The 13,362-nt window shown below is 37.9% G+C and overlaps 2 protein-coding genes across 2 annotated transcripts; one reads left to right on the top strand and one right to left on the bottom strand.

The window, feature by feature from the left end:
* Positions 1-6,903: 6,903 nt before the first annotated feature.
* LOC112202071 (patatin-like protein 1) lies at positions 6,904-9,252 on the top strand. The gene is made up of 7 exons (XM_024342977.2): positions 6,904-7,067; positions 7,177-7,361; positions 7,447-7,753; positions 7,971-8,120; positions 8,308-8,619; positions 8,740-8,915; positions 9,049-9,252. The coding sequence occupies exons 1-7, from the start codon at positions 6,930-6,932 to the stop codon at positions 9,137-9,139; spliced, it is 1,359 nt and encodes a 452-aa protein (XP_024198745.1). The 5' UTR covers positions 6,904-6,929; the 3' UTR covers positions 9,140-9,252.
* Positions 9,253-10,845: 1,593 nt separating this feature from the next.
* On the bottom strand, positions 10,846-13,320 carry LOC112202072 (fructose-bisphosphate aldolase, cytoplasmic isozyme 1). The gene is made up of 4 exons (XM_024342978.2): positions 12,749-13,320; positions 12,177-12,449; positions 11,666-12,075; positions 10,846-11,425 (listed from the first exon to the last, which is right to left on the bottom strand). Exons 1-4 carry the CDS (start codon positions 12,774-12,776, stop codon positions 11,063-11,065), a joined length of 1,074 nt encoding a protein of 357 aa, XP_024198746.1. The 5' UTR covers positions 12,777-13,320; the 3' UTR covers positions 10,846-11,062.
* Between the last annotated feature and the right edge of the window lie 42 nt (positions 13,321-13,362).

The following is a 13,362-nucleotide window of genomic DNA, read 5'->3' on the forward strand; positions in this document are numbered from 1 at the left end:
AGGAAACGTTTCCTCAAAAGGCTTGAGGATGAGGTGGAGGTGTCTCATGTTCCTACAGATAAGGAACCTGCTGAAACTATTGAAGAGGTGATGATTGCAATGGTTGATTTGGAGTTACCTGTGAAGGAACAGAATGCTGGGAATGAGATGGAGGAGCAGGACGTGGCTTTAGTTTCATCTACAGAGGGTCTGCATCTAGTTGAGGAGGTGATTACCTCAACTGAGGGTATTGAGACTATTTCAGTTTCTGCTTGAATGGAAAAGATCGGCAAGTTACTAGTAGCTTCGTAGGCTTTTTATTTTATTTCAGAGTTATTTAATTTCTGCGCTTATTCAAAAAAGGTAGGCGTACTAGGGGTATACTTTGAGGTATGCTTGGTTCCAGGTGTGCTTGTTTGGTGTACGCTATGTAAAGGCTTTTTCTGACAAGCCCTATGGGCAAGCAGTTATTGTATTGCTTGCTGAACTTCATAACAGTATGACCTTTTCAACTCAAAAAAAAAAGTCTAAATATTTAGATTTGTCAAGATTACGTGTATCTATTAAACAAATGAAACAGAAATAAACAAAGGGTGTCATTTTCTCTATTAAATGATAAATGTGTCTTAATAAGGGGGAGGCTAGGGGCCAATTTTCTAGTAGTGCCAAACCCTTGGGTTGTAAATTTGTTGACTATTCTGTCAATTAATTTACTACCTATTCTATATATTGAATAAATTTAATAATTTTTTTTTATTTGGGGGGGGGGGGGGGGTGGTGGGTTGCCCTACTCCCGTCCCAATAAGGATCTTCACTTAGCTATAGCCCATGGCTATATTCAATCTTTATGACCACTGAAAACCATAACAGGCTCCCGTTGAGTCAGGGCAAGGGTACCAACAGCAATGCAAACCATAATAAAAATCACCACCACGTACGACTTTGCTGATTTTTGAATTTCCTCATCACCAGTTCCTACTCCATGAACATTTTGTGTTGGCACAATACTTATAAGAATATATGTGGCTTCAGAAGACAATTAAACTAGCTAGCCAAAGCATTTGTTATTTACTTGATCGAATTTGAGAAAATCAGAAAAATTAAATTATAAAATTCATAGAAATTTATAAATGTGGAATCTTTAACTCCATCAATATAAAATTCTATTAATTGCAATTTCTATTGTTTAGTTGTATCTATTTAGGATTTAAAATGTGAAACCTCTCTCCACTTAGGGTTTCGAGTCCAGTAGCGGCGCCACCATCCATGCTGGTTTCCGTCGTGCCTAGCGACGTTCGCCGTCTAGATTCTGGTTTGGAGGACTACGTCTCCCTGGGCGAGAAGAAGTCTTCTTTGAAATCAATTCCGGGTTTCGGCAGATCAATCTCTTCCTGGGTCAGGTCATCTGCTGATTTCCAGTGCAAAGGAATCGGGGCTCGGATTGGGTGTTTATCACAGCCGGCACCGCGTCATTCAGTGGGGCAACTGCTGCAGAGAGGAGGCACCTTCGAAGGCGTGCACCTCTGGTGATCAAGGAAGCATCAAGGTTGACGTGCGTCGGTCTTTTTCCAGATTGATGGGGTGGTGGAACGGCAGACCTCCGGAGGGATGGATGGCAGTAGAGGAAGCCTGGCCAATGGAGGCTAGGGCTGCTGTTGTCTCTGCTCGGGTATGGGCTTGGCTTTTGGGCCTGGACTTGAATTTGGGTTGATGGGCCCTTCTCCATCTGCTCATATTTGGGTTTGGTTTTTGGCGCCTGGGCTCTAGCTCAAGCTTGGACTGGTTGAGTTTGTTGCAGTTACTTTGGATAAGAAGAGCAAGACCAACCTGTTGCCGAGGTTGTTAGCTCCCGAAGAGGCCAAGGATGGTGCTGGCTCCAACCCTAAGGGGAAGGAGCTAGCATTTTTCTAGGTCTCTGATGTTAAACATCTGGTTACAAGCCTTCTAAAGTTGGAGTAATCTCTATGAGCTTTTTCTAAGATGTTTCTAGTTATATTTGTACCACAGTCGCGTGTTGGGAGATTAGACTAGGTGAATGATTTTTCCTTAGCATAGCGAGGTTGTCTTGCTTGCTTAGGCTTGCTATCCAGCGAGCGTCCCTTTAGACTTTAATGAGTTTAGTTCGGCTTAGATAGATTATCTGAATTTCTGAATTTTCTTATGTAAGTTCTGTTAGACTCTGATCTGTTTTCATGGCTTGATTACTAATGAAATCAATTCCTATTAAAAAAAAAAGGATTTAAAATGTGTAATAAATTAAGAAAGTTTAAAACAAATTAAAAATAAAATAAAAAAATTCTTGTTTTGGAAATAAAAATTGAATACTGCAAAAGAATTCGTAAATGACACCTATTTTCGTGGAAATTAAAGTGAAGAATTTAAATAATGAATTCCTTCATTTTTTTCCACAGTAAAATTTAAATTTTCAATCTGATAATGTCAAACGAGGGAATTGGATTTTACAAAGGGTGCTGCTATTGCCACCCTATTATTTTCTTAGTTCACCCTACAAACAATTGAATTATAGAAAGACTATATTACCCAAGTACAAAATGACTAATAAGTACACTAATTTTCTAAAATTCAAATCTGTAAAAAAAAAAAATCAATTAATTAAATACAAAAACTACTTAATTCCTCATTGGGTAACAATAATCTTCATATTCTCTACCCAAATTTGAATTTATTACTATTTTCTTTTTTCGTCTTTTTGTTGCATCCTCATCTAATTCGTTATTATGTGAAATTTTGTTCACACATTGCTAAATTATAGATACATATCTCTTACTTAATACACAACCTATTAACTTTTTTATTTTAATATTGTACTAGAAACACCTCATTCACAATACACAATATTTTTTCATTAAATACATATCCTTTTTTTTTTCCTGAAATAAATTGAGATAAATATCTGGTAAGAGACTAGCTTTTTTTTTTCTTATACAAGAGTGCTGCAATTGAAAAAAAAACGAGACCCAAAGATTGGCATATTACACTAGAAGACTCAACATCAGTTCCTCAATGGCTCAATGTGAGAGTTTTGGTAAATCACATGGTTATCACTAAAGTTAATACAATGGCACCCAAAGAATGTTTTAATTTTTTTCCACTTGTTGAGTGTACATACTCAAATGCCAATGGGGAATTGCTTGTAATTGAGGACTTGACCAAGATAATATTCATATGCCAATTGTTGATGCGGTTGATGTTCAACGCGAAGCGAGACCTTTAGATAAAAAGATAAGAATCTAGTGAAACACATCAAGACAAAGTGAGAGGGAGATGCCCCATCTTAGTGGCATGGCCAACAACAATTAATGATTTCAGCTCCGACCACATGGAAAAATCAAGAAATTACGTGTGGATGAAATCTACACATCTTACTTAATACGAATTGATAATAAATGAGAAATCAAAAAAGAAATTGTGAACGAAATCTACAGAGATCCAACATAAAATCAATTGACAGTTGTCGATGAATATGTACTACACATTCAACTCATGAATGAATTCTATATAGCTTTTTTTTTTTTAGTAGAAGGAGGTCAGCCATTTTTATTCAATATGAAAAAAGCAATATTACACAGTGACCCGCCCCAGTAGGGCCGTCAGAAAGAGACACCGCTAAACACAATACTACTCCACCAATTAAGTGAAGCTCAGGGAGGAGAAAACTAATAGGAAACTGACAATAAAATTTTTCTGCAGCATCCATCAGTAGACTCGCTGACAACCTAAGACCAATAATCCCTGCAGTTCCTCGTGGATATTGACCCCAATAAAAATAAGAGACTAGGTACCAAAACATGGTGCGTCCTGGATCCCAAATTTTTATACAAAATCCACCGGGATCCCAAATCCGGTACCAATAGTAGGTAAGCCCAAGTAAAGCTGCTTCAACCCCTCCAAAAAGGCCCAAGCCCAAATTTGATAAACAAATTTGAGTCCAAGCCCTAAGGGGAGTTGCCCTAACAGCCCAAATAGATCTAGCCCACTTAGCGTCTGCTCCTCGGATGGACCAAAACTCCGGTAATCCAGCGGCAATACTACTGCCACTCACGGCCACCAATTGGCTTTGCCACCAGACCATCCAATGAGGCCGATCTGCAGATAGACTAGGCAGAGAAAGAAACTTGAAATGAATCTGACCCGACCTGCCCTTCACCATCACATCACCACTCGACGATCTGTCACCTGCATCACCTCGCCCACTGCCTCGACACAAGAAACCGCGGCTTGCGCTGAGACCAAAAGAACCTCCACGAACAAGAAGCATCGGCGTTGGACTCAGATGATTTGGCCGGAGTAAGATCGGAGCCACGCTTCGCAGCCTTCTACTCGGATCCCACTCCATCCCACAACCGCCGCCGCCGCCCTCCGTTGTCGTTCCAAAAGTCCTTTGGCTACCCAATACAGCCACACCATTGCCTAAACTCTCTTCAAGAATTGCTCTACCCTCAAGAACACCAATAGCCAACACACAGAGGCCGAAGCCTGAGAATATCTCCATGAAAGGAGCAGATTTAGGTCGCGACGGCCAAGAGGCGCCGCTACCCCAAACCCTAGCAGAGCGCTAGGGTGCCTTGTTTTCAATTTATGGTTAGTTAAGTTCAGAAATGAATTCTATATAGCTAACCTAAATGAATTAATAATGAATATGAATACATACAAAACTTTAGATATCCGAGTTCAAACTCTATTCTCAATAAAAAGTGTATGAAATAAAATATGTATCTAAGATACTATATAACTGGTCAAATTTTAAGATATTAAGACCTCCTTTTGGTTCACGGAATGGAAATGTTGGCAAATGAAAGTTAATCATTTCATGTATTTGGCACACCCGAGGAAAGGAACAACTTTCCTACATGAAGGGAAAATAGGGGGAAAATGGATCCTCCAACACCCTTGGGGTTCATTTTCCTCATACTTTCCTTGCATTAATTGCACAGTAATTACATACTCTAAATATTATTTTAATGGTTGTTATTTCCAAATTATTCTAGAAACTTTTGAATTTTGAATTATTTATATTTTGATAATAAGGATATTATTGAAAAATTGATGTTATTTACTTTCTTATTCATGCACAAATCAAACATCGAAAAAGAAAGTAAAATACATTTTCCAATTACTTTTCCGGTGTTTCCAAACATTGGTAGGAAGCTAGTGAAAAATTTATTTTCCCATGCTCATGGGAAAAACCAAGAAACCAATTTCCTTTCCGCCAACCAGACGAGGCCTAAGAGTAACTTGAACTATTTGATCTCCATGGCTACATAATTGGAGAAGACATTCAACTAGAAAAACATCCTCCAGACTACAGCAGTCTTATAAATGATTTTCTAAAATTTTTCTATGTGGAGAAATTTTACGGGATTGACTGATAAATCACCTCACCTTAATAGTGGTTTGACACACCCACTTATATTTAAGAAATTCTTAATTTAATAAAAAGAAAATCTATTTTTTATTAAATTTCTATTCAGTTCTCCGAGCTTCTATATCATCATCTTGTCTAAATTCTGTTGTGCATATCTAGTTCTTTAATGAAATCATCGAGTGAGTTCAAAACAAACTAATGATGCAAGCTAAAAGATTTGGCCAAGAGATCCCTGTAGTTGATCCAAAAACAGATGAGAAATGAGAGAAATCCCCCGTTTTCTCTGTACTAGTCTAATTAAATACATGAAACCCAGCAATTAAATCTACAGAACAAGTCTGCATTTGGTCAAAACTAATTTTGATTGCAGAACACTTCACTTGGAGAGTTGGAGATAAGGCGAGGACCAAAAAAGTTGGCTACCGTTATATGAGAAAAGAGTGAAAACATGCATGTCACTCATCAAAACATTAGTGGTGCGTCAAACCGGCCACCTCATCAAAATAACTTGGTTTAAAAGTATATAAACCCGTCAATGGATTAGATTTGAAACAAATCGACCTAAATTCATTTCCATTTAGAAACAAATAAAATTCAATCTGACCCGACCCGATAATCCAGCGGATCATTGAAAGGAAAATTCAAATTCATATCCAGCAAATTAATTAATATCCGATCAATCCACTAATCCTGTTCATTTATTATATTACTTTTTAAATATTTAATATATTTCATCTCATCCTTTCAAAAAAAAAAAAAATTTATTTAATATGCAATAAAAGAAATAAGGTTTAATGAAATATTCTATAAAAGTTAAGATTTTTAATCTTCCCAAATTTTGTTAAACTCATATATAACACTAATTATTTATTGAAAAATTAAATAATTATATATAAATCTTATATAATTAAGCCAATTCTCAAAGGAATGGTTAAATTTTTGAACTACCATATTTGTCCTCACATAATATAGATATTAATAAATAAATTATTTTTATATGAGGATAAGATAGTCAATTGACTATGTCATATTTCAAAAATTTGCAATACTTCCCATTAAAAAATGAGAAACTTTCTCAACATCACGAAAGATAAAAAAAATTAAAAAAATAAAAATAAAAGCCAATTGACATGTGCAGAGCACATGTTAAGGGGCTAGTATAAATTATGTCATATACTTGTAAAATAATAAAATTTTTCAAAGAAAGTGAATGGGCCTATATATATGTACTATTTAAATATGAACCCATGAAAAATACACCATCGGTAGGTTGGCACTAGAGAGGACCCAATAAGAGGGTTGAGATTGGACCTCTCTCAATCTGCAATATGATCCACCCACGTGACGTGACTGGTTTTGATTGTGAAGTAAACCTATCCACATCTTCACGAATACTGCGTGCATGAGATTTTTTTTTTTTTTGGTCTGAAGCGTGCATGAGATCTCAAACACAAATAAATGTTGGAAAGGGGTTAGAAGCTCTCTATATAAACCCTACACAAGCTCTGTAAACTTCATTCTTCCTCAGCCACTACACCTCCCTTATACTAGCTAGCTAGTCCCGATGGAGAAAGCAAGTGCATTCCTCCGCCATCCTCCTCCTTGTAAGGGAAAACTCATCACTATCCTTAGCATTGATGGAGGTGGAGTCAAAGGGATTATCCCCGCAACTATTCTCGCCGTCTTAGAGAAGAAGCTTCAGGTAATTAACAAAACAAAAAGGTTTCATGATCCAAGTCTTTACGGATTCTATTGATATATCTTAATTTAATTACTTGTAGTACAATTAATTAACAATCATACTTAAGCAGGAAAAGGAGAGCAATACAAATGCAAGACTGGCCGATTATTTCGATGTGATTGCAGGGACGAGCACCGGTGGCCTTGTGACTGCCATGCTCACTGCTCCTGATGAAAACAATCGTCCCTTGTTCAGTGCTGACCAGATTGTCCCTTTTTATCTTGAAAACTGTCCTAAGATCTTTCCACCAAGCAAGTAATTAAGTAGTTGAATTAATTTACCGATTAATCAAAATTAATTTCAATAAATATATTTAATTAATTAATTTTCTTATACATAGGTCTGCATTTCTAGGCAACATGGATGAATTGCCCTCTGGTTATAGTGATGACACGCTTCAACATTTGAAGCTAATGCCGAATTCAGGATTTTCTCGTAGTTGGTTAGAGTGGTTATGGAAATTAGTTGCTAAGCTTCCTGGTTCAATTGGGAAGCTACTGGGGAGTCCAAAATATGCTGCCACTGCGTTACGGGATATAGTTGAAGGAAAATTAGGAGACATACGGTTGAATCAGACATTGACCAATGTTGTAATCCCGAGTTATGATATAAGTCTGCTCCAACCAGCTATCTTCTCAACTTACGAGGTCTGTACGTTTCTTTCTTTCATTTGAAGTCCCTTGCGGTGAGAATGTTTTATACTGTTCCTGAGTATTGAAATTTTGGAGTCCAGTGTCATTGAATTAGTGGGGAGTATCAGAATTTTAATACTCTAGACTATTATGAAAGTTTTGTTTATATGACGGTGTCAGTAATCAACAATGTAGAACATACAAATTAATCATTTGTTCTTGGTCATTGTAGTTGAAAAGGAACGAGGAGCAAGATCCGGCTAAACTCTCTGATATATGCATGGCAACTTCAGCAGCACCAACCTATTTTCCTGCATATAAATTTGAAACCAATACTAGAGAATTCCATGTCGTTGACGGCGGAATGGCTGCTAATAACCCGGTACTAGTTAGTTCATCAAATTTAAGGACCCAGCTCCTGTGTGTGTGTGGGGTGGAGTGGAGTGGTGAAACAATGACTTCTCATTTAGGAGGTCATGTGTTCGAGCCCCATCAAGGTGGGGAGAGGTGGGGATTAAAAGAATCAATGTGTGTGTGCATTGATTTGTCTATAATATTTTGTTTTTCAGGGTTTGGTTGCTATAACGGAAGTGACAAAAGAAATCAAGAATAAAAATCCTGACTTTCGAAAAGAATGGGCAGCTGATCAGGGCAATCGGTTCCTACTTATATCATTGGGTACTGGTTCACCAAAGCAAAAGAGTACATACAACGCCGACGAAGCAGCCAACTGGGGTATTGGGGGATGGATGATTCATTTGGATCCATTTTCTTGTCCATTGCAAGAAGTATTCACTGAAGCAAGTAGTGACATGGTCGATATCCACCTCACTACCCTTTTCGAATCTATTTGGTCCAAGGGAACTTACCTTCGAATTCAGGTATTTATACATAACCATAACTGGATATTCTAAACTTTATATCATAACATGTAAAACATTATGAGGTCTTTCCGCTTACCATATTAGAAAAAGATTTGATGGAAATACAAAATGGTGCAGCATGATCAATTGCCTGCAGACATGAATTCTATGGACAATGCTACAGAAGAAAACCTGAAAAATCTTGCGATAGCTGGGCAGCAGCTGTTACAGAAATCGGTTTCAAAGATGAATACAGCTACCGGTCGCCTTGAGACTGTTAAACCTGAGATCACAAATGAAAAGGCTCTCGAAATGTATTATTACTCTCCATCAATACTAAGATTCATAGCAAAACATACATCTTATTTCTATATATTCGTTGTAAAAGCACTAATACTAGCTTGTTAATTGTTTTTTTTTTTTTTTTAAATTAACTTGCATCTGTAGGATGGCGGAAAAACTCGTTGAGGAGAGGAAGAAACGTCAAAGCCGAGACCATGACCATGGTCACCAGAAGGAAATTGATGCCCAAGACTAAACTACCGAGAATCGTTCAGTACTGCGACTATATATGTTGCCTCAATAAAATACCAATTACCATGTTGGTTGTGATGAACCTTGTTCCATAATAAATATAAATAATTTCCCTATTCTGTCTTATGCAATTCCATGAATTTAGAAATAAAACTTTAATTCCTTTTTTTTTTCCTTCGATACCCAGCTAAGTTGGGAAGCTCATCCCCATACTTGACTTATTGTATTAGAAACATAAACATGCATATAGGGCCTTGACCTCTAGCATCAATACAAGAATCCTCAGAAAATACATCCTGAATAATATCAGAAGACTCAACCAACCAAACATTATCAAGGTAATTCAACCTAGCATGATGAGCTAATCTATTGGCTACACAATTTGGTTTGAAGAAGATATGACTAATAACCTAAATAGAAAGTAAAGATGTCAAATATGACTTACAATCATTGACAATCCGCCATATTTCAGATCTATCCTCCACATCTTGTTGTAGAGTAGAAACCACTAGTGAACAATCACATTCTAGATCAAAATTCTCTCATTCTTGATGAATAACCAACAGCAGACCCGCCCTACATCCCTCTGCTTCCATGTGGAGAACAAAACATTCCTTTATCTATCAATAAAAGAGAACAAATTAAGATTGAATTAACAAAATAGATGGATCGAAAAGAGCTGATCGAATCAGTGTTGATTCATTATTATTAGCATTGAAGTCACCCTCAAGTATAAGAGCCAAGTTACAGTATAATGGTTTTAGAGTAAGGGATATCGTACATAAGGGATTGGTAAATCTCATTCTAGCTAGGGAAGATCTCGAATTTCAATTATTAATACAACTGAAATTTGGCAATCAGAGCAAACTAGACTAATAATTGGAATAAAGTACAAGTATGTTAAACATATAACCTACAACAAAGTCGAAAGTGGTGAACACTATGCCTCAACTCCTAAGTACGTCCGACCTAAGCTAATATGCAAATTGAGCACAAAAAATTAAAAAGCCCTAGCAAAAGTATTTAGAAAAACTGTTAAAGTGAGTGGACAAAAATAAATAATTGTAAGAAAGTAAATAAAATTCAATGTTTTCCCAAATTTGTTTTCATATAAAACTATGCATGCAGTATGAGTTTCGTGAAAACACTTTTAATCATTCTCTAGTACTGAAATCTCAAAATATACTATAAATCAACTCATTTAAAATACGAGCATCTCATAATTTTTTTAAATGCTCACATGATAAAATAAGCATTGACTAGAGGGTACTGCCGACCAGGTGACGCAGCGGAGGGTATTGCTACCCTGGTAGTATCAGGTTACTGCAGTACTTGAAGCCTGCTTATTTTTAGGGTTTCATTACATTTGATTAGTTTAGGGTTTTCCTTAGGCTTTTGATTCATGGCTCATTTCTGTCGTAGCCCGTGTTCAGGTGAGTCATATTTGTAAAATTTCTCACTTTACTATTAAAGGACTTACACCACCTGCGTTTAAAAATAATAATAATAATAAAATATAAAATAAAAAACAACCTAGCCTCTTATTCGACAAAGAATTCAGAAAAACTTGAGACATGAACTTATTGCCAAAATTTTGATTGTTGCTTTCAGGTGATCCACCAAAATCAAGTCATGATGGATGGCATGATCGATACTCGATTAGTGAGGAATAGTATGAGTTTATGGCAGTACAATTGATCGATGAGTCAATTTCGCAAAAGAAAGGAGAGGACAACTGATTTTATTAAAGACAATTGAGTTAAGCACTGATGACATGAACATTCATGTAGAATATGTACCAATAACTGAAGAACGCAAGGAAATAAATTACAAGTTTGATTTTCGTTGGGACAAAATTAACAATAAAGTTTAGTTTGCTTCATACACTTGATAATTCCAAAGTTCTCACGGTGAAGGTTTAGTACTACTAATACTTGTATCCCTTAACAAACAAGCTCTCAGAAGCTAATCCACCAGCACCTTCTCCACCATACTTCCCAAGAGTAGCGTCTGAGTTGGCCTTACACCTTGCCAAAAATGCCTCCTGAGCTTTCCCAACATTCTCCTTCTTCCCACCCCAAGTCTTAAGCGTGCTGCTCTGCAAAGCTCGGCCGAAGGAGAATGAAAGAGTCCATGGCTTGAGCACGTCCAACTTGTTCATTGCATCCAGATTGAGTGTTGCATGTTCCTCGCTTTGTCCTCCGGAGAGAAACACAATCCCAGGCACCGCAGCTGGGACTGTGCGGCGCAGTGCAATCACTGTGTACTCGGCAATCACCTCCGGTGGTACCTGTGAAAATCAAACCCAATTAGATTTAAAGAATTATTTGATCTTGTCAATCATGATTGGATATTCTGACATCAAGTTTTATATCTATAGTTTGGTAAAATAACATGTCAAACTGGACCGTGCAACAAAATGACATGCACATTTTGACACGATAATCCTCAATCGACAATTTTGATATATTGTCTGCCTGATAACACAACACATGAAACTGTCTGAGAAATGCAAACATTATACATGTACCTTGGGCCTGTCAGAGCCTGGTGTGACCATGTTGGGCTTAAGGAGCGTGCCTTCAAGAAGAACATGTTGCTCATTCAGTGCCTTGTAAACTGCAGCAAGCACAAGTTCAGTAGCAGCAGCACATTTCTTGATGTCATGATCCCCATCAGTTAGAATCTCAGGCTCAACAATTGGAACCAAACCATTCTCCTGGCAGATGATTGCATAGCGAGCCAAGCCCTGTGCATTCTGCTGAATAGATAGTTCAGAAGGCTCGGTTGGGCCGATCTTGAGCACGGCACGCCACTTGGCAAAGCGCGCACCGGCCTTGTAGTACTGCGCGCACCTAGCTCCAAGGGAGTCTAACCCTTGGGTTGTGGTTTCTCCATTTGTTCCGGCTAACTCAACTGTGCCCTTGTCAACTTTGATACCTGATATCAAGGCATTAACCATCGATATTAAGTTATTAACACATATATAGTCGATCAAAGTACTTGTCTCGAGGACATATTATCGAAATCTTAGACCATGCCTGGAATGACATTGTTGTCTTGGAGGACTTCAACAAAGGGTTTGCCGTCAGAGGTCTTCTGGTACAAGGTCTCTTCAAAGAGGATGACACCGGAGAGGTGGGAGAGGGCATTGGGAGAGGTGAAGAGCAGCTCTCGGAGGGCTTGGCGGTTGGACTCAATGTTCTCGACATTGATGCTGGCTAGACGCTTGCCAATGGTGCCTGTGCTCTCATCAGCAGCCAATATGCCCTTGCCGGGAGTGGCAATGTACTTGGCATTCTTTATGAGCTCCTCTGCAAACAATCAAAGGTTCATCAATAATTCAATGGTTGTACAAATCTTATGTCTACGTGCAGTTCAAATAATAGTCTCTTACTACATAATCTAATGTGACGCACTTATTAGGACTACACAATCAGATGAGATCGTGTTCAATATCCTGAGAAACAGTTTGACATAATAACATATAACACCATCTAGTAAGCATTTCTTATGCACGATGAACATTACATTGTGATAACAATCTTAAACTCCAAATCAATATCTCCCTACAAAGTGGATAGACCATGGTCGACATGGAGAGATATATTACCAGCATACTTTCCCACGAAGGCTGACATGGTTGAAGCTTAATTGGATAAGATAAAGGGAAGGAAAGTGCAAAAGTAAATTTAGACAAGCAACAATCTTATAGACAAAGCTTGGATGGAATATGCCAGCAGATCCAACGAGAGCAGGCACCAACACGTGTCCAAAGGTTAGCCCAAGGAAGGTTATCAACCTAGGATAGAGCAATGAGTGATCACTCTCCTCGCCAACTGGCAACTCATCCCCGGGCATAAAATTGTGTGGAAAGGCTAATGCTCCTCATCCAGTTCCTCAGAAGTTGAAGAGCCAGAGACCAAAGGAGGCTTTTGGATTCTACCCTACTCCGTGCCTCAGCCACTTCAATTCTTCTGTTTTCTTTTCATTATTGGTATCCGGAATGCTAAAAACGGTCGCTCGCTCAATTGTCACCATCAATGTTTGCAAGTCCAACCGTCGATTCTATACATCAACGACTGACAAATATCTATGAGCAACTGTCGAGAGATATCACCACCAGTTGCCTGTCGCAATCTCCTTCCCCACCAGGTAAACTTCTTATATACCCTAGTGCAGCCACAAGTTCACCCAGAATCGACACATGAAATGCAACTTGCACAA

The sequence above is a fragment of the Rosa chinensis genome, chromosome 5, assembly GCF_002994745.2.
Source record: "Rosa chinensis cultivar Old Blush chromosome 5, RchiOBHm-V2, whole genome shotgun sequence".
Taxonomy (NCBI): Eukaryota; Viridiplantae; Streptophyta; class Magnoliopsida; order Rosales; family Rosaceae; genus Rosa; species Rosa chinensis.

Coding starts and splice junctions, on each gene's coding strand:
- LOC112202071 (XM_024342977.2), top strand. CDS start 6,930: ATGGAGAAAGCAAGTGCATTCCTCCGCCATCCTCCTCCTTGTAAGGGA. Junction 7,068..7,176: donor TCTTAGAGAAGAAGCTTCAG/GTAATTAACAAA, acceptor ATACTTAAGCAG/GAAAAGGAGAGCAATACAAA. Junction 8,121..8,307: donor GAATGGCTGCTAATAACCCG/GTACTAGTTAGT, acceptor TTTGTTTTTCAG/GGTTTGGTTGCTATAACGGA.
- LOC112202072 (XM_024342978.2), bottom strand. CDS start 12,776: ATGTCAGCCTTCGTGGGAAAGTATGCTG. Junction 12,076..12,176: donor AGACAACAATGTCATTCCAG/GCATGGTCTAAG, acceptor CCTTGATATCAG/GTATCAAAGTTGACAAGGGC. Junction 11,426..11,665: donor CAGGCTCTGACAGGCCCAAG/GTACATGTATAA, acceptor TGATTTTCACAG/GTACCACCGGAGGTGATTGC.